Genomic DNA, 22069 nt, shown 5'->3' on the forward strand with positions numbered 1-22069 from the left:
CAAAATTTTGTTCGTGTTTCCTCAGTTTTTCCCGATTCTGTCTCCTTTCTCAGTACTAATTCTTTAATCGTTCCAGTGCCGGATCTAGAACATAAGAACTAAGGGGGCAGCCAAAACCCAGACTAAAGGTATATCATGAGTTGATAATAAATTTAAATTATTTTTGTCACTCAAAAAACTGGAGGGCCTAGGTCATTCATCATCATACTGAGATAACAGGTTAAACTAAAAGTTTCGTTGTAGTCTTAAAATTGTCCCATTTCCTCTAATATTTGAATCTACCGATGAGACACGATAGTTTGTTTCTTTATAAATGACCGAAGTGTGTTCGTAACGTAGTTCTAAATTTCTGATGGTAGATCAATTGAGCATTCAATTCAGCAACCTGTGTTGTTCCTTTATTCATATACTTCTCTTGACTGAGCGGATGTAATGCTTATTTTTTATTTGAATTTGATAGGTCGCAGATTCGAATCTGGTAGTTGCTTTTTAACGGGGTTTCTTCAAGGTCTTCCATCAGTTCCACTAGATGAATGCCACAATATTGTGCTTTAAATGAAGACTCCGACCGACCTCTTCTTCCATTGTAGTTCTTCCTGTTGTTGATTTGTTAATGGTTTCAGTGTAAACTGATGAATTGAGATAAAAATAAATTAAATTTTAGTTTAACGTCTCACGATTATGCTCTTCAGACTAAAGGAGACTGATAATTAATGAAAGTGGGTGATAGTGAAATTATTTGTTTGTATGTTTTCCCACTGGGAATCGAACCCAGGTGTGTAAATTGATCTCACAGGTTTTTTCTGGAAGTTTGTTAAATAAATAACCCTATATAAGATTAATACTGAAGAAGTTCTTAACCTTGATTATTCAATGTTCGAAGTTTTTTTTTTTTTCTACGTATGCCTTTTGGCAAATTTGAGTCATTTGTTTACATAAAAATACACTAATACCTTAAGAGTACGGAGAAAGCTGCTGCTGATATATCCGGAAAAGCTTATTAGCAACATGTGATGCATTTTTTTTTTTTAAATTATTAAATATTCATGTGGACAATGTGAAGGTTCATTACCGGTAGGTTCTGAAAATGGACTGTGGTAGTATCGATTTACATAGGATATGATGAATAGCATTGTTCCTGACGGATATTCATTGTAATAATGGTGTCTGGATGTTCATTGTAATAATGGAGTCTCAGATCACAAATGACTAAGAAATCTGTCTGGATACAGTACACATTTTCTCATTCAGTTCGGTGAGATGATGTATAAAATTCCACTTCGAAATTTAAGTAAAAAGTAAAAGTCTTTATATTAAACAGGGGCCCCGGTGGCTCAGTGGTAGAGCATTCACCTCTTGTGCTTGGGGTTCCGGGTTCAAACCTTGCTCCCGCCAAGTGAATTTTGTGGTGGACAAACACCGCGTGCGTGGGTTTTCTCGGGGTTCTCCCGTTTTCTCCCACTTTCTTCATTCCACCATTTCATTCATTTCTCATAACCACCGTCTCCTTTAGCCTACCAGCATAAACGTGGGACGTAAAACTCAAAGATTTCATTTCATTTTCTTTATATTAAACACGCAGAAAAGATTTTTTGTTACATAACATATTATAACCACTTACTCTCGTAACTATTTCCTTGTTCCACAGTTCTACACATTTGGCAAATGAAACTGTTGTAACATATTTGTTTACATTTACACAAACATTGTGTTACGAAGCTATTTAAGACACGAAACTACAATTTTTGCTTTTCTTTTCTGCGATGCAGTGCCATGAAGAACACCAAGAGTCAAGAGAAACCCGTTCTTCTGAGGCTTGAGGTCAGATAGAACACGCAAACTATGGGACAAGAGGTTTTAACGGATTCATCTTGCTTGAGGTATCATTAGAATTGTGACCATGGGATATCTGCGCAGGAACATGAATAGCTGTTTTAAGTGGTAGCTGAGAATTACGTATATATAGGTAAAATACGTTCACACAGCACCTACCATCATCTTGAACATTATATAGTTGAAATGTTAATTCAAAAACTTGATTCTACTGTAGTGGCAGCTTCCTGGCTATTTAACCAATCAACATTCCGAAAGACGCTTCCCATATGCAAAACTTGGGAAGTGGGACGTTGAAATTGTTTCTTTTCCCTTTCCTTGAATTTAGATGTGATACATCAATAATACATGTAAGAGCTATGCAGTATTGAATTATTTTAGATTTCATGCTGTTAACACAAATTCTTAGCCAGCCTGTAGATTATTCTAAATATTCTTACTTTAGGAGACACCAGTCTGGTATTTGACATCGTGATTTGGAAGGAACGAGACGAACTTCCATCAGGATGGCCACAGGCTTTTAGACTCGCCAGCAGGAATTCTCCGAGTGCACTGTAGTGATTTTGATTCGATCAGTTAGCATACAGATCATATTTAATGTTACATAAAGTTCCAAATCCACTCAACTACTAAGTTCAGCAGAACATATCGCTTAACGGAAACTATACATTTGATGTAAAGAATTGGTAATCCTTTAGGAACGAGACTTGCGGAGACCAAGATGATGATAGAGAAAGGTAATAATGTAAGTATAGGTATTAGTGGTGTGGGTAGTAATCTTGACTGAGTATCTTGACTGAGTTGATATGACACAGCTGAGTTGATATGAAATCTTGACTGAGTTGATATGAAAACTTCCAGCAGACGTGGTCTCGTTCATCAATCAGGCAGTAGAGAATAGATTAGAAAGTATTCATAGGACTTTACCTGCGTATTTGACAAGCACTCTTTAGTTCCACACGCAATATTTTTTTTTATCCTTTAGTATGAAGTACTATTGTTTTCTTTGCAATCTCTTTCCCTGGAGAATTTTCCAAACAAAATGTTTAATTGTAAGTTAAAATTTGTAGATAATGAGGCGCAGTACTGTTTCTGTGTTAGTTTAACATCTCTTGATTATGCACGGATGCTAAGGTGACTGTGATGATGGAATGGGTGATAATGAAGGAACGAAGAAAGTGGAAGGAAACGGGAGAACGATAAAATTACACACATGGCGTTTGTCTACCACAAAATACACTTGCGGGTTAGGATCGGATCATAAACCCATCGCGCCAGAGGTGACCGCTCTACTAATTGAGCCACCGCGGCCCAAGGCATAATACTGACGGTTAGATGTGCCAAATTTGCATGGTGTAACATGCAAGAAAACTTTATATCACTTCCATCCAAATCCCAACAAGAAGGTTAAAAGTGTTGGATCAAGTTCACATATTTTGAATGTAAAGAAAAATACAGCAAAGTCGGTAACTAATTTAAGTTGAATGATTTTGTGCAAAAACAAATATGTCTAGTAGTCATATTTTCGCTTTATTAAATCAATACTTGTTTGTGTTTACTTCCAAGATTCTAAACGCTTTTTCGTTCTTTTATAAAGAATTGGACTTATTTTAAAATTTCTGTTTAAGATGGACAGTAAATTTAGAAATTACAGTACTTTTCTTTCCTAAGTAATAGAGACCTGCATTTCCAACATCTTCATACGTCAGTGGCGTAGCCAGAAACTCAAGGGAGGCTCACCAACCCACAACCAAATTATATACAAAATGCGTAACATACTTATATACTGGTCTGGGAAGGTCGGAAATAAGGCGATGGAAGCCAATCAGTGACCACGTATCATCGGCAGTAATCTTCACTAAATGGCCGACCAAAGTGCTATTCTTTTTCAGTTCTCTTTAGTTATATGGTATTGAAATATTGGCGAAATTAGCTAACAAGTAGAACGTAGCAGTAAACTAAAATATTTTTTCGCTACAGTCCATAAAGTGCTATGGCCAGCCAGACGACGTTCATTCAACTAGGTAGTATGTGGTCCATTATTTCTTCTAACATCTAGGCTGGAGTTCGATACCTCTAAATTCAGGTAGGTCCTTACTTGCCTTATGATGCTGGGTGAACGCCAAGAAATTCTAGTTCTCCCAATGAGAGTAAGGGATCCTGTACCCTGAAGTCTCACGCGGTAACAATTCGAGTAAGCAGGAGTTATTAATACTTCAAATTCAAAACATCTTTGTTTAGTGCTTTTTATTCGCACATACATATTGAGAGTTTTGGTGCATATGGTGCAGAGAAAGAGCTCGGGAAGACTGAGAATACAGCTTGTAGCTGATTTGCTGAAATCTTACGTAGGGTTAAAAATACCAGGAAGTTTTTTTTTTTTTTTTTTTTTTAAACATAGGATGCTTATTTTTGTGATCATATAAGTCGTAACTTCGGGATCACAAATAAATCATACTACATCCAAGCAGAACTCATTTGCAGTATCGCTGCACTTGAGGCAAGACTTGAGCTGGATCAGCCCCTCTAGCTACGCCACTACTATCTGCATCCGCAGATATAGTGAGGTGGCAAATATATAGAACTTATTTGCTCTAATAATATGGTTTGTAACATAATTGTAAATGTTTCCATTATAGATTTGTCAATATATATCAATAAAATTGAAGCAAAATATTGCATATTTGTCTATTGTATGTTAATTACACTAAATAAAATGGACTAACATTTATGGACATAAATTATGAAATCGGTAGAAACTAGATTAACTTAAGGTGCCCTCAAACGAAAAGAAAATTGTTATTTTTTAATATACTGTTTACGAATTTCGGAAGAAATGGCTATGTATTTTTAATCTCACTGCTAACAAGATAAGAGCGTCTTAGTTCAGTAGCCAAAGGTGAAATTGACATACAAGATTCTCCAGAAAGAAGAATAATATACCTCAAACAATTTTGCGTAAAATTAGGCCTATATTAACACTCCACATATTATTTATTATAAAGAGTATACGGGAAAAAGAAAAGAAAAAAAGAAAAGCCAACGAAATACAATTATGGCCTGATGATGGTTATTTGCCTCAAAAGGGCAATTTGAATCACACTTTAAAACAAACATCAATAGTTTTCAGAAGACAGATTACGAAGATTCTTACATTTTCACGAATATCCACAATGCGCAGAGAAACTTAAGAATATAGCCTATTCGCAAAAAAGATTGACGAGGATATCTGCATCTGCGTAAACCTTGATTACAGATTACTTATGTTGCTAAAATGACTTGTAAGAACCTTCAGTATGTGCTATCTGAATTAACAGTAAAATGAAAAAAATAACACACACACAGTGAATATTTTGATCTTACGATTCACACTCTTCACCTTGAGATTTCGTGGGGTTGAGATGGTCAAGATAATGTTGACTTGACTTCACTTTGCAGAAATCTTTAATTTTACGGTACTAAACGAAGATTGTAATAAAGTAACCGTAAACCGAAGGAAATTAGGACATTAATTGAACTTACGCCCATTCAAACCACAAATTTTAAATCATACTGTAAAGCTAGTGCGTATTTCTTTTTCTGATCTTCGAAACACGAAGATATTGGTCCGTCTTTTTCTGCCAGTAGTGTGGTAAAAGAAAAAACAAAAGGAAAAAATAGGGTTGGTAACGGGCTCCAGCGAACGACAGGTGTTCGTTGGGCATATCCTGGCTGGTTGATGGCCGACGTGTGGCAGTCTCGATGGTTTTCCTACGCCCCCGCCGTGAGGGTTAAGTTACACCATTCCGTTGTAGGTCCTTGGCCAAGGTTCTTTGGCTGTGCCTATAGTTTAAATTGCATTAGCTTACCACTCCAACCCTGCGACTCTCATGTTCCTTGTCCAATTCATAGCAGCGCTGTTGCCACGTTGAGTACAGCTGACAAGCTATACGCGTGACAGGAAATCGCGCAGTGAATGTCACATATATTAATGATGTAGAAAGAGAGAAAGACGGTTTACGAGTTCTTAAAGCAGGCGTAGATCTGATAGAACTCTACTTACGATCATCCTAACTATTGTTGCTCAAGCAGCTGACAAAACCTCGGTTGTTTTGTTTAAATTGTAACAGGTACTTCATTGCGTATAACTTGAATTTGATGTCAAATTGCTCAAACAATATTTCAAATATGTGTAGTATCTCTTTCTCTTTCTCTCTCTCTCTCTCTCTCTCTCTCTCTCTCTCTCTCTCTCTCTCTCTTTAATAATCATGAAGTCTAAGGAAAAAATGTGTGTAGAGTGTTTACTGTATAAATGTTTTAGCAGATTTCAGATTTGCAATTTAAATTGTCTTCGAGACTTACGGTGGTTAATTTATCTTACAGGTGTGGTCACGATGAAATGGGAATGGATATTTCTTATCTCAGCTGTTGTATTCCTTCCGGCTGTTACTCGAACTGTTGAACGGGCAGCTATAGGTAAGTGGACTTGGTATATTTTAGTTGTTTGGAGGACCAGTTCATTCTTCACTATCAAAGCTATGTAAAACATGCAGCTTACAGTTTTAGGTGGAATCACTCTCTAGGACCAAAATCAGGAATGTTTATCAATGACCCTCAAAGTTGTCGGCATGTTTGCAGTATAAATTATTCTATAACGTTCCGCTTTCTGAATTGTCATACTTTAATCTGCTGTTGAGTAAGATTTTGCATTTAGAAACCCAACAGTATTCAGGTAATAGCAATCTAATCGTACATTTACGAGTATGAAAGTAATAATATTTTATGTTTTGAGACGAGCAAAATAGTTATAATTTACAATTATCAGTGTATAGAAAATTAAATACTTAACAAATATATATGACAGCCATGTGCCAGAAAGCGTTATTTAGCCTATCTTGTTTTTAGCCTAGATTATAGAACAAGAGTAATCTCTTTCCTTGGAACAGTTCCATACAAGGGAGATTTATGGGTTTTAATCCCCCATTCGAACAAGATGATACGGAAAAAAGTATAAAAAAGATTTTTTTTTAAAAAACACAAATTTCTTTTAAAAAGGATGGAACTACCTTGGGTTCAAGCGATTAGCGTACGCACGTTCTGCGTGGGAGACCTGGGTTCGAATCCCGTCGGGATTTCATGTGGTTCAAATTCCACGTCAAGTTATAGGCCTACGTCTCATCTAGCCTTGCTGCTGAAAGAAACGCTAAACTCAATTTCGAATCAAATATTTTAAGAAATAATAAGAATATTGTGTAGTATATTGAGATACTTCATCAAATGATTGTATATGAAACAGCTTCGTATAGAATTGGATCTAATAATGATCTATGCGTATTGCGGATTTGGTGGCACTAGATAATTCCTTCCTATGCGAAAAGCTGATGACACACAAATAGACACACACACACACACACACTATATAATATACAGGGTGTTAATAAACTATACCGACAAACTATAAGAGGTGATTCCTCACATCAAAATAAGAAAAAAAGTTCATATGGACCTATGGCCAAAAGTGCATAGTTTCAGAGCTAGGGCTGTCCAAAATCACGGAAAAGCTCAGTTTCAACAGGCCCTATTTCGAATTCCAGAAGCTGTGGATCTTGGTCCTTTTCAGCGTAAGGAAGCCATGCATACACAATCCAAATGTGCATATTTCATAAATTTTCAATAGCTGTAGAGGGTATTCTCTACAGGGTGTAATTCTCAGATATGCTTTCAATAGAGTTTTCAGATATACCCTATTTTCAAGGGGGGTCCAAAGTAGGAAGGAGATAAACCTTGACAATAATGGATATCCAGTGCTCCGGAGGGAAGTCGGAAATGTTAGGAATCGGCAGCTCCAGTAGTTTGTGTTCAGAATAATATGTGATGCGATGTACCACATCATGGTATATTTCACGTTTTTTTTCTGTTTTGTTTTTCTTTTTTCACTTACAAGCGTGAAAGGAAACATCGCAGCACGCGTTTTCCCGAGTACAACAGATCGTGCTGCTGACCATCCTTAACACTTCCGACATTGCGCCAAAGGATTCCGTGTTCATTGCTATCAAGACTTATCGTTTCCCTACTTTGGCCCAATCATAAAGTCAGAGCATATCTCAAAATTCGGTTGATGTAATGTCTGGGAATTTCACCCTGCAGGGAATAATCTGTACACCCATTGAACATTAATGAAATATGCATTTTTGGATTGCGTATGCGTGACTTCCTTTACGCTGATAAGGACCACCATCCACAGTCTCTCGAATTCGAAATAGGGCCTCTTGAAATTTGGCTTTTTCGCGATTTTGGACAGCCCTAGCCCTGAAACTATGCATTTTTCACCATAGGTCCATATGAACCTTTTTCTTATTTTGATGTCCATGTCCATCTGGGTCTCCTAACCGAGTTACGCACATCCAAAAGGGTGGGAAAAATGAACTTTGAAGACTAATTCTGGCAAAACGATAAAAGATAGAAGGGTGGTGTTAGGCGGCCCACACAGACTCTCAACATGGACTATCCAAAGATACTAAGATTAGATGAGTACAAGGCGAGCGCACGGGATTCCCCAAAGAATGCGAAGTATGCCGCAGACGTTATGAGGGCAGAGTGAGGTGAGAGTGTGTGTGTGTGTGTGTGTGTGTGTGTGTGTGAAGTGTTCATGCATACAGAGACGAATAACTGAAGTGTGTATACCTATTCAAGATGGCGGAAGAACTGCGTGGTAGCATAACCGTACAGGAAAGAGGCGCAATTTCGACAGGTTTTTTCAAAGCATGTTTTCGAGAAAGCATAAACGGCAGTCCGGCAGTGGGATAGGGAAAGTGTTGGGCAAATTTCAATTGAATTAATAATTAACATTAAACTGTAAATTTAATTGTCAATTGCAATTAACAATTGAATTAATTGTTAATTGCTGTTGGCCATTAATAATGGAGAATCAGTTGCAATTAATCAATCGATTGAAAGTAATTGCAGTGGAAAGTAATTGCAATTGAATTCAGTCATTCAATTGCAATTGAAATTAATTGGCAATTAATTCAATTGCAATTGATTTCCACAGCAATTACTTTCAATTGATTGATCAATTGCAGTTCAGAGAGGGCGTGGGGCCATGAAAACTTTAGCCGCGACAATTGGCTCACCTCCCATCGTGACCCACGACCCACCGTGACCCACTCTGGCCCACCACCCACCACGAACCACTCTGCCACTGTGACCCACAAGCCCACCAAAACCCATTGTCATCAACTCTGACCCATGATTCACGCCCTCTTCTCTACTGACTAAAGAGTTTAAACTTGTAATAAAACAAGCCTATGAAATTATCGCTCATCGGAGTTTGAATTTCTACATCAATCGCTCAAGCACCGCTCCATTACAATAACGTTGGATCTGACCTTTCTAATATAAATAAAATAAAGAGTTTGTTTGTGTCTATCTATCTATCTTCGTGCGGCCTGAGAAGCAGACGAGTGGACCGAAAGTTTCCAAAATTTGGTCACGGATAGCTTGGTCTAGGCCCGAGATCCAAACGTTTTTTAAAATTTTGAACTGGGGGGTCTCAGGGGGACGTTTACCGGGACCGGCCTGGGGACCAGTCAAGTTGTCCGAGAGTTACCAAATTTTGGTCACGAATACCTTGGTCCAGGTCCCACACTAAGGCGAAGCGTTTTTGACACAATTCGAACCAGAGGGTCTCAGGGGGGCGTTTACCGGGACATATAAAAGTAGTAGAAAATGACCGATATTAGTGTCGATTTCATAGTGTTCGCGGTCGCTGCTGAGATCAATGGTGAAACTCCGATCGCATTAACTTCAAATTCACTCTATTCGGCTGCGGGCTGGGGAGCAAACGAGGAGGTAGGGATACCGAAATGTAAAAGTAATCTAAAATGACCGGTTTTAGTGTCAAATCCATAGTTTTTGCGGTCGCTGAGATCAATGGTGACTTCCAAATTCATCCACCGTTGTATACGGGTCTTGGGTCACCAGAGTGGAGAATTCCGAGACACGTAAAAATAATTGAAAATGACCGATATCAATGTCAAATCCATAGTTTTTGGGGTCGCTGAGCTCAATGGTGAAACTCAAGACCGCGTTTACTCTCACATTTAGCTCCCATCAACTAAGGAACGGTACCATTATAAAGGGGATCACAAGACATGTAAAAATAATCCACAATGACCGATATTAGTGTCAAATCCGTAGTTTTCGCGGTCGCTGAGATCAACGGTAACACTTTCATTAGCGATGATTTTCAAATTTAGCCACCATTGTACGCGGGCCGGGAGTCACCGGGGGTGAAGAATTCCGAGACATGTAAAAATAATGGAAAATGACCGATATTAGTGTCAAATCTATAGTTTTCGCTGTCGCTGAGATGATTTTTACCGGGATATGTAAAAAGTCGTAGAAAATGGCAGATGTTAGTGTCACATTCATAGTTTTCGCGTTGTCGGCTGGGGGCCAGAGGAGCTTTTTTTTTTTTTTTTTTTTTTTTTTTACAATTCGAACCAAGGGGGTCTCAGGGGGTGTTTACCGGAACACGTAAAAGTGGTAGAAAATCACCAATATTTGTGTCGAATTCATATTTATCGGGTTGCTCAGATGTATAGTGACACGTGTCCCGATAGTGTTTACGTTCAAATACAACCCACATCGGCCTTCCCAATGAAAACACATGTACTTTGTTGGATATATATTCACACAAAATATATCTAATTTTAGAAATGTTTCTTAATTGTTCTCCCGTTGTTCAGTTTGTTTACATTGATATTTTATCTGATCCGTGCGAAGAACGGGCATAACAGCTAGTACGAAATGGTAAAGTGTTTGTCATGGACGTTTTGTGCCTTACCGTAAGTGTCAAAATGGCCCTCCAAAGTGTGAGGAAAATGACCCACTGTTCTGCTACTATCGAATTTCTAGGACGTTTTTTTCGCATCGTTTAGTGCCTTTTTAAAAAAGTTTTCTGTGCCTATTTCCTCGTCTTGAGTGTCACTGAAAGTGAGTTAATCGGGCCTTCAAAGTGGGAGTTAAATGACTGACTGTTCCGCCACTATCGAATTTCGAGGTCTTTTTTTTCGCATCGTTTAGTGTCTATTTTGTACGTCACCGGAAGTGGGTCAAAATAGGCCTACGAATGTAATGAAACAAGTTAATGCTGTTCCGCCACCAACGAATTTCGAGGTCTTTTCCTTCACATCGTTTTGTGTGTATTTTGTGCGCCTATTTTCACGTTTTGTGTGTCATCGGAAGTGGATCAAAATGGGCCACCATGGTGGAACAATAATGGCCCACTGTTCCGCCACCAACAAATTTCAAGGTGCATTCTTTCGCATCGTTTTGTGCGTGCTTTCTGCCGTTTTGTGCGCCTATTCCCACGTTTTGTGCGTCACCGGAAAAGAGTTAAAATGGGCCTACAAATATTTCGGAACAAGTTAATGCTCTTACGCCACCAACGAATTTCGAGGTCGTTTCCTTCAAGTCGCCTAGTACCTGTTTTGTGCGGTTTTGTGCGTCTATTTCCACATTTTGTGCGTCAACGGAAGTGGGTCAAAATGGGCTTTCAAGATGGGTCGAAAATGTCCAAGAGTTCCGCCTCTTTCGCATTTCGAGGTCGTTAATTTCACATCCTTTCATGCTTGTTTTGTACCGTTTTGTGCGCCTAATTCGACGTTTTGTGAGTCGCTGGAAGAGGGTCAAAATGGGCCTCCGAGGTAGGACAAAAATTACCCTCTGTTGCGCCACTACCGAATTTCGAGGTCGTTTCTTTCGCAATGTTTAGTGCCATTTTTGTGTCGTTTTGTGCGCCTATTTCCACGTTTTGTGCATCACAGGAAATGGGTCAATGTTATCCTACAAATATGGCTGAACAAGTTAATAGATGTGTTTAGTGTGTCAGAGAACAAGTTCAAAAGAATTATCATGCAATAACTTATGTATAATTAGATAACGTATATTTGTGTATGTATAATAGTATATGTTAAATAATTCTGTATACGACACTATAACTGGGTATTAAGCCTGTTGTGTTGTCCTTATGAAATAAATAAATAAATAAATAAATGAAATAAATAAATGCTGTTCCGTCAGGAACGATTTCGAAGTCGTTTCCTTCAGATCGTCTTGTGCGTGTTATCTACTGTTTTGTAAGCCTATTTCCACGTTTTGTGAATCAATGGTAGTGGGTCAAAATGGGCATTCAATGTGGGAAGAAAAATGACCCACTGTCCCAACAGTATCGAATTCCGAGGTCGCTTCTTTCGCATTGTTTAATGCATGTTTTGTACCGTTTCTGCGCATATTTTCACGTTTTGTTCGCCACCGAAAGTGGGTGAAAGAGGACCTACAAATATGTCAGAAAAAGACATATTCATCCCACTTTCAAGGCCCATTATGACCTACTTCCACTGATGCACAAAGCGACACAAATCACGCACAAAAAATGTGAAGGAAACGACCTCGACATTCGATGGTGACGGAACAGCATTAAGTTATTCCTCTATACTTGTTGGCCATTTTGACCCATTTTCGTTGTCGCACTAAAGTGGAAATAGACGCACAAAACGGTACAAAACAGGCACTATACGATGCGAAAGAAACTACCTCCAAATTTGATAGTGGCGGAACAATGGCCCCTTTTCCTTACACCTTAATGGACCATTTTGACGCATTTCCGGTGATGCTCAAAACGTGGAAGTAGACGAACAGAACGGTACAAAATACACACTAAACGATGTGAAGTAAACGTCCTCCAAATTCATTGGTGGCGGAACAGCATTAACTTGTTTCGTTATATTCGTAGGTCCATTTTGATCCACTTTCGGTGACGCACAAAAAGGTACAAAGCAAGCACTAAATAATGCGAAAGAAACCACCTCGAAATTCGATAGTGGCGGAACAGTGAGCCATTTAACTCCCACTTTAAAGGCCCGTTTAACTCACCTCGGGTGATGCACAAAACGAGAAATAGGTGCAGAAAACTTTTTTTTAAAGATACTAAACGATGCGAAAGAAACGACCTAGAAATTCGATAGTGTCGGAACAGTGGGTCATTTTCGTCACACCTTTGAGGCCCATTTTGAAACACTTCTGGTGACGCACAAAACGTGGAAATAAGGGCACAAAACAGGCACTAGTCAATGCGAAAGGAAGGGCCTCGAAATTCGGTAGTGGCGGAGCAATGGGTTATTTTGGTCCCACCTTCGAGGTCTATTTTGACCCTCTTCTAATGACGCACAAAACGTCGAAATAGGCGCACAAAAGGGTACGCGATGTGAAATTAACGACCTCGAAATTCGATAGTGGCGGAACTCTTGGTCATTTTCGCCCCATCTTGGAAGCCTATTTTGACCTACTTCCATTAACGCACAAAACGTGAAAATAGGCGCTCGAAACGCAAAGAAACTGGCTCTAAACGATGCGAATGAAGCGACCTCGAAATTAATTGGTGGCGAAACAGTGGTTCATTTTCGTCCCATCTTGGGGACTCATTTTAACCCACTTCCCATGATGCAAAAAATGTGGAAGTAGACGCACAAAACGGCACAAAAAGATGTGAAGGAAACGACCTCGAAATTCATTGGTGGCGGAACAGCAATAACCCTTTCCGCCATATTTGTAGGTCCATTTTGGCCCGCTTCCGGTGAAGCACAAAGCGACACAAAACACGCACAAAAGATGCAAAACAAAGTACCTCGAAATTCGTTGGTGGCAGAACAAGTTAATGACGCCTTGAGCACCAATATAATTATATACTGTAGTTCTTACCATCAAGGCTGAGAACTACACCGTCCAATTTTTTAGTCAAAGCAGAAACCCAACCGGGATAGTGTTGTCAACCGGCTCGGCTCGGTTCAACTGTGCGAACAACTTGAGCTGGCTTCGTTGGGGTGACCCATCGACTGGGCTCAATTGAGCCGATTGCTTGAGCCGGCTCGGTAGGGACGAGTCATCGACTCTGCATGATTGGAGTCGATGGCTTGAACCAGCTTCGTTGAAACGCGTTCATGGCCTGGGTTCGAGTCAGCTCAACTGAGTCGATGGTTCGAACCGGCTCTGTTGGGGTAAGCAATCAGCTTGGTTCGGTTCGGCTCGTGTGAGCCATCGGCTCGAGTTGGCTCGGTTAGGTGAGCTGTTGGCTCGGCTCACTTCTCGGTTCGGCTCGATAAGAGAATGAGCTGTGAGCGAGCCGCTTGAGTCGTTGACAACCCTTCACCCGGTTCGAGTAGTTTTGAACATGTTTGGCCGGAGTCCTATAACTTTTAACAATTTTTGGCTCGAGTCCGAATACTTGTTCCTCCTGAACTCAAACCTAGAGCCTCGTGACCGATATCCTTGCCTCCTTAAGATTTCTTGACGACCGAGATTGACAGTCAACTAATTTTTAGTATTCAGATACAAACCGCCTATGTTTCGTGTTTATACACGGTGTTATAATAATAATTAGTTGTAGTAGTATCATTGATAATTATATTGTCTATGTAGGATACTTGAAGATAGTAGTACTTGGAAGTACACAAAGGATTTAGCTGGAATTGGCTCGTTTTGGCTCGACTCGACTCGAAACTCGATCCGAATTCGAGTCGAGTTGGGGGAAATTTTTCGAGCCGAGTTCTCGAGTCCAGCTCAAAGATGTCTGCTTCGCGTCGAGTCGAGTTTTAAAGAAAACTCGCTCGAATTCGCTCGCGCCCATCCCTATTGTATGCATGACGGACATATAGAGTTCTTTTGAGAGGGATAGAACGATAAACATAATGTATTTAAAAAATACTAAGTTTCACTGCTTGCTGCCCAGGAGGGCGGGGAGGGATGGTAGTTATCCAGCATTTCTCGGAAGTACCTTATTTGAAATATGTAAAAAAGTAACAAGTGGACAACAAAATATATACACATCTTCTTATCTTCAGTTTTTAATTGCTGATTTTAATTACAATTAACAATTACAAGTTTCAATTGTAAATTGCAATTAACAATTTAATGTTTCAATTGCACCCATTGCGATTGACAATTAACAACTAAATGTTTCAATTGCCTGGGGACCAATTAACCATTAACAATTGACAAAAATTTAATTGCAAATTTTATGATTACATTCAATTGCAGTTGAAATTAATTGTCAGTCACAAATTGAAATCAATTGCAATCGAAATCAATTGCAATTAATTTTCAGAGCAATTACTTTCAATTGATTGATCAATTGCAATTGATTTCAATTGATTTTGCCCAACACTGGATAGGGACATACAGCGCTCTACATAGGGTCGATAGTTGTGTAATTAGAAAGCCCTAATGGGGAGATGATGCAACGTTTACGATGGAGGAACCGAAACCTGTTCTGGTGATAGTACTTGTAGAAGATAAGCTTCAGCTGATTACTATAATTGCAATACAAACAGCAAGAATGAAAAACTGAGTAGTTAAGACTGAATTGGACCATTGCGTTAGAATGTAAAAAAAACGACTGAGGATATTTATGACGAAACTATTGATCACACAAAGTTGTGAACTTGGATAATTGTAGATTAAATATGCATTGAAAAAGGTAAAATATTCCTAATCATTGCCATTGTTGTATAAACAGAGCACTTGAATGAAAAGTTACGGTTTTCGATAATGAACTGAGCTTGAACAGAAGTTCTACTTGTCTCTTATTATTAAAGCAAGTTTTATTTAGTGACTAAGCTTTTCAAACTGTAGTTAGAAGTATAAAAGATATTGCGAGACTGCACAATTTTAAACTACTTCTTGTTTCGACGAAATTATCCACACAAAGGAGTGTTCTTCAGGTGGAATTCACCCGCAAAGAGATTTACATAGTGCGGCAAGATGCCGAGACACAGCAGCAGTGGGAACTGGCATCCGGGATTGAACATGTGGGTGAAAGGGCAATTCGATGAGCATTTAAGTAATAATAATAATAATCATAATCATAATATGATCCTCTCGCGTACTTGACGCGTCGGGCAACCAACAGCGCCCACTGTTTCATGAAGCAGTAAAACACCTCTAAAGCGAAAAGTTACCAGGTGATTTAGGGATAGCTTTCTGTGGAGTGTTGGAAATCTGGCAACCTTGCCTGTCATTACGAAAGGAAGAAGCAGAGTTCTTTATAACCGACAGACTATGGCTTAAGTGTGGTCGCGTTTCTTAAGCGTCACGTCTAGCCAGATGTTTACTATTTATTAACATAATTTGATATACTGCAGATCAATTATTCCAAGTTTTATCCACGACATGGCAAGGTTACTGTGGAATTTAAGGACTTTCCATTGCTGAGTAAGGCTTCTCTAAACGCTGCCCACGTTTCTCGGTTTTTGAAAATTGTGGGAAAACGAAAGAGAGTAGTCGAATTTTGAAAATTCGGCCACACAGTGATCTGAAGTGATCTTAAATAATTGATTTCCAGAAATGATATTCGATACCTTTGAGGGCAGACAAATGATTGTCACAGGCTGTCCTATCAAATGTCTCAAATGTTATTTGAATCGTTTCTTAGTTTATAAGTACTATAACCACTATGTGGCACACTTTCCAAACCTGAATATTTTATTCAGTTTTCACACAAATTTCATAAATCGAAGGGAAAAGTTGTGGTGAGCATTTAGAAGGGCCTTAAGTAACTAGCAGAACCCTATGCTTAAGTATCGAGCCTTTTAAGGTAAAACACTGGAAGGAAGTAATTCAACACGAAGACATTAATGCTGTTTAGTGTTCGGTGTGAGTGTTTGTGTGCGTGTGTGAGTGTTCGCGTAAAGTGTATAAGGGACTCAGTGTAGAATTGGGCAACTGATAACTCGCACGTGAATGATAGTAGAAACAATAGAAACAATAATCATTTAAATAGTTTTACCGCTTATCATTATGGTACTCCCAGAACCGTGAACGACAGTGCAACTGATAGAATGGCGGACTACTCTTTTACTGAGCTTCCTGATATGCATCTCATATATAGCGAGGCGAGAAGTAACCGCCGGGAGGCAATTCGTCTGTATGAAGAACGGTTCCCGAATAGGAGATTACCGTCGCACGTCTTCTTTCAAACCATCGATCGCAGACTTCGGGACACAGGATCACTACAAAAACCCCGATAAGAAGTAGGACGAAATCGAAGTGTGCGAACTGTTGCATTTGAGGAAAACGTGCTGGAAGCACTTGCGTCTCATCCTGAAACCAACACGCGCTCCGTAGGTCAGGCGCTAAGCACAAGTCATACGACTGTATGGCAGGTTGTGCACGAGGTACGAATGCAGCCTTTTAAGTTTCAAAAGGTTCATGATTTATCCCCTGCAGAATTTCAACTGCGTGTGGACTTCTGCCAGTGGTTTGTGCAGCGCACTATTGTTGAGCCAGACTTCCCAACAGTAATTTTATGGACGAACGAGTGTATATTCAGAGCAGGCGTACTAAACTGACACAATAGTCGTGTATAGGCTGAGGATAATCCTCACGCACACCCTTGTGCAACAGCGTGAGCACAATGTGAATGTCTGATGTGGCATCATACATGACTACCTGATTGGACCGTACATCTTACCTAATCGTCTAACTGGTGGCAATTATTTTACCTTTTTGCGTGATGTCTTACCTCTACTTCTCGAGAATGTACCCTTGGCAATTAGACAGCGGCTATGGTTCCAAAATGACGGTGCACCTGCTCATTTTGACCAACGTGTACGGATATTTCTGCATGAAACTTTCGGTAATCGATGGCTTGGTAGGGGTGGTTCAGTATTATGGCCACATCGCTCGCCAGATCTCACACCCATGGACCTCTTTCTCTGGGGTGAAATGAAACCGATTGTCTATGAAAGACCTATGCAAACAGCCGAAGAACTCGTGGCTCGTATTTCGATTGCTGCGGCGCGAATTTCCGATACACCGGAAGTATTTGGCCGTACCAGGCAGTCTGTTATTAACCGATATCACTTGTGCCATTCTGCTCACAGAGGACAGTTTCAACACACACGCTGAGTGTCTCGATGAATCTTTCTACGCATGCGCACAGAACATTGAGAGGCACATGACATATTCTACATATGCAAGTTTAATACTTAGAGAGGTCATTGTAGTTTGATGTAGGTCCATTTGAGACAACAGGTAGCTAGTACAATGCTGGTAGTGACGGTGTTAATACTAACACTAATACTAAATACAAATACAAAAATGCATAATTTTTATTCGTATGCCTTACCATATTCTCCTCCTCCTCCTCTTCCTTCTTCTTCTTCTTCTTCTTCTTCTTCTTCTTCTTATTATTATTATTATTATTATTATTATTATTATTATTAGTAGTAGTAGTAGTAGTAGTATTAAAAGCTTATCGAATTACCCTTTCACTCTCCATGCGCAGAATCACACGTTGAATCTTCGATGCCAGTTCAAACTTTTGCTGTGCCTCGCCATCTGTGTAAATCTCTTTACTCAGTTTTTCATTATTTTTGTCTGTATTGCAATTGTAGCAATCAGCTGCAGCTTGTCTTCTACGAATACTATCACCGGAACCGGTTTCGGTTTCTCTATCGTGAACATTGCATCAACTCCCTATTTGCGCTTTTTAATTACACAACTGTCGACCCTATGTAGAGCGCTGTATGTCCCTACCCCACTGTTGGACTGCCCTTTCTGCTTTTTCGAATACATGCTTTGAATAAACCTGTCGAAATTGCGATTTTTTTCTGTACGGTTATGCAACCACACACTTCTCCTCCCATCTAGCATACGCATACACATTTCAGCTATTCGTTTCTGTATACATGAACACTTGACATATATCCTCTCACCTCACTTTGCCCTCATAACATCCGCGGCATGCTTCGCATCCTTTGGGGAATCCCTTGTGCTCGCCTTGTACACATCTAATCTTAGTATCTTTGGATAGTCCATGTTGAGAGTCTGTGTGGGCCGCCTAACACCGCTCTATCTCTTGTCGTTTTGCCAGAATTAGCCTTCAAAGTTTATTTTCCCACTCTTTTGGACATCCGTAACTCGGTTAGGAGGCCGAGATGGACATTGTCTTATATAGACATTTTTACTTGTTTTTACTTGTTTTCTTCTGTAGAATCACCTCCCAATCGTAGTAAACAACCTTTCTTTACACCCTATATATATATATATATATATATATATATATATAGTACGGATGAGTCAAAAGTCCTTGGGCACCTGCATAAGTTTGAAAACCGACGAGAAAAGTAAAAAGTGATGATAGGAACAGAGGTTTGATAAGGGGCCGCTACTTTTGGAGTGTGTCATTCATGGCCTCCATCTTGAAATCCGCCATTTTGAATTGAAGTCATTTTTTAAATGGGAAGGGGGTATATGACACATCAAATAACACTAGCTTGAGCTCAGGAATTTAGTGGTGTATTTTTTTTAATATATTGTACAGTTTAGAAGTTATTAATGTTCAAAGGTGGGAAATGACCTTGATACTGAATGCTACAACACATGTTCTACGTGTTGTCCATCCCGTGCAATGCACAACTGTTGTCGCCGTAACCACTCTGACTGCACACGGAGGAGAATGTCTCCTGAAATTTGGTCACAGGCTTGTTGGATGCGTTCCTCCAGGTGTCTCAAATCACGGATTATCTCAGCATACACTATCTGCTTAAGATGTCCCCATAGATAAAAATCAAGGGGCGTTAAGTCAGGGGACCTGGGCGGCCACTCCACGGGACCACGGCGACCAATCCACTTCTCTGGCAGTTGTTCATCCAACCATTCACGGACACCAAGTCCATAGTGTGGAGGGGCTTCATCGTGCTGAAAATAAGATGGGAAAAGTCGTCAGCGTTCAGTGTGGCAGGGAAAAAAGATCCTGCAGCAGCATAGATACTGTGGTGCAGTTAAGGTTTTGTAAATGAAAAATGGCCCAATGATGCGGGTGTCCCATATGCCCCACCACATCACCACCTTCGCTGGACTATGTTCTCGACTCGGGTCAACCCAGTTCGGATTTGCGTCACACCAGTATCGACAATTATGTCGATTAACCTCCCCGTTCAAAGTGAAATACGCCTCGTCGCTGAACAGTATGCCCTTGGCAAACGCAGTATCCAGTTCGTTTTGTTCAGTAGCCCACATGCAGAACTCCCAACAGGCGATCAGGGTCATCCTCGTTCAGTTTATGTTGCATGTGCAGCTTGTAAGGATGCCACTGATTGGCGTGCAATATCCGGACAACGGAAGACTGTTTATTGCACATGCTAGGGACACACGACGGGTACTTCGTTTAGGACTTTTCACAAACGACGCAACAACCACCGTTGCAGTTTCCTCATTGGTGGCAGTCTTTGGTCGCCCACTACGTGCCCTATCTTGAACAGAACCCGTCTCCCGGAATTTGGTGATCACGTAAGCCACTGTGCTGTGCGATTCCGGTTCTCTGTCTGGGTGCCGCCTGTTGTAGTCAGCTGCTATTGTTCGGTAGCTGCGTTCCTCTGATATAAGGATGATTTCGATCTTCTGTTCACGTGTCAGACCCATTTTAGATCACCTGGAACAAAGAGAGAACTGGGTCAGTATCAAGGTAATTCCCCACCTTTGAACATCAATAACTTCTAAAATGTACAAGATAGAAAAAGAAAAACAAATTACACCACTAAATTCCTGAGCTCAAGCTAGTGTTATTTGATGTCATGCACCCCCTTCCCATTTAAAAAATACTTATTCAAAATGGCGGATTTCAAGATGGCGGCCATGAATGACATACACTCCAAAAGTGGTGTCCCCTCATCAAACCTCTGTTCCCATAATCACTTTTTACTTTTCCCGTCGATTTTTAAACTTATGCAGGTGTTCAAGGACTTTTGACTCACCCTGTATAATAAAATATAATTAAATCGACTACGCGGGCAAATTTATATAATCAATTTTAGGGTCACTCCACATCTCGTATAGGGTGCGCTAAAAGGGACGTTAAACTCCAACGCCAATAATAAGTTAAAAAGAAAAACAACTCTAAGAATAGATCATGTCGTTCGTGATCTTGCTGTTACCCAAGAACATAAATTACACATTACTATCACTATTTGTCAGACAAGACACACCCTTCTTGAATTGAAATGAAAATGAAATGAAATTTTTGAGTTTTACGTCCCACGGTTATGCCTGTTAAACTAAAGGAGACGATGATGATGAGTAATGAATGAAATGGTGGAATGAAGAAAGTGGGAGGAAACGGGAGAACCGGGAGAAAGCCCACGCACACGGTGTTTGTCCACCACAAAGTTCACTTGGTGGGGGCTGGGATCGAACCCGGGACCCCAAGCACCAGAGGTGAACGCTCTACCACTGAGCCCCCGCGGCCCCAGCCTTGAATTGAATACCATATCTATCTTCCTTTTGCTATTGTAAAATAACTTTCCTTCTATGTTAAAAAACATACTTCTAAACAAAGATTGCCTCAAGTAAAAGCCCTGTTCATCTCACACGGTTCTGAGTCCTTTTAAGCATTTAACAGTATGCTGTTAATACTTTTAAATTGCTATTGACTAATTATGGGCTGTATTCAGGTTTCTTTCTTGAACAATGCTGCTTCGTTTTCCTGACCATTGCCGCGTCTTTCTTACGTCTTTGTTTGAGGAAAGCACGCTGCTATGATTCAGGGACTATGATTTCATAAGCTCAATGTCAATAGTTTGTATTGTTTTCCCTACTATTTGTCACAATCCTACAGAAACAAGGAAAATACTCAGTATTTGTTTTGAAATGATATATCTGCCAAGTTTGTATCGCAATAAATGCGATATTTAACGAACATGACGAGCCACAAAAATCTGTAAATCAATATTCTACAGTTGTTGCAACATATTTTTAACTCACTTTTATCAACAATTATGTTTCCAAGACTTGATTTCATATTAAAACTAAAAAAAAAAAAAAAAAAAAAAAAAAAAAAAAAAAAAAAAAAAATAGCAATGTTTGAATTGTTTGGTATATTCTTCAGGAAAAGTGTATTTCATGTTCTTTTCTCCGTAACTTTGAAACGAATAAACAAAGACAAATTTTAGTAAATTTTCCGGCAACATTCTGAGAATGAACTTTTTTTAAAAAAAACTCGTTAAAATTTTTTGGGGAGAACGACTTATTTGTATTATCTTTATTCAAGCCTTAAACCTATGTTCATTGCGTCTTTCCTTAAGGACAAAGGAAAGGACTGTTTTTTTTTCTTTTTTCCGTAGTTATTTGGTTTAACATTTTTCGAATAACAATAAGTGAAGGCTTAGTCCGGATTCCAAGATAGAAATCGACAGTTCAT

General features: G+C 39.6%; 1 protein-coding gene across 4 annotated transcripts in view; it reads left to right on the forward strand.

Annotated features, from left to right (window-relative positions):
- The window catches only part of LOC145688367 (metabotropic glutamate receptor 5-like), a 420659-nt gene that overhangs the window by 279750 nt on the left and 118840 nt on the right, over positions 1-22069 (forward strand). For 3 of the 4 annotated variants that reach the window (XM_081762517.1, XM_081762520.1, XM_081762518.1), the window contains one exon: positions 6196-6288. In XM_081762517.1, the coding sequence (XP_081618643.1) occupies positions 6207-6288 (82 nt within the window). In that variant the 5' untranslated portion in view covers positions 6196-6206. Of the gene's footprint in view, positions 1-5805; positions 5943-6195; positions 6289-22069 lie in introns of those variants that run through there. The other variant, XM_081762519.1, reaches the window with a different exon arrangement.

Source organism: Thermobia domestica, chromosome 6 (genome assembly GCF_964235325.1).
Source record: "Thermobia domestica chromosome 6, izTheDome1.hap1.1, whole genome shotgun sequence".
NCBI lineage: Eukaryota > Metazoa > Arthropoda > Insecta > Zygentoma > Lepismatidae > Thermobia > Thermobia domestica.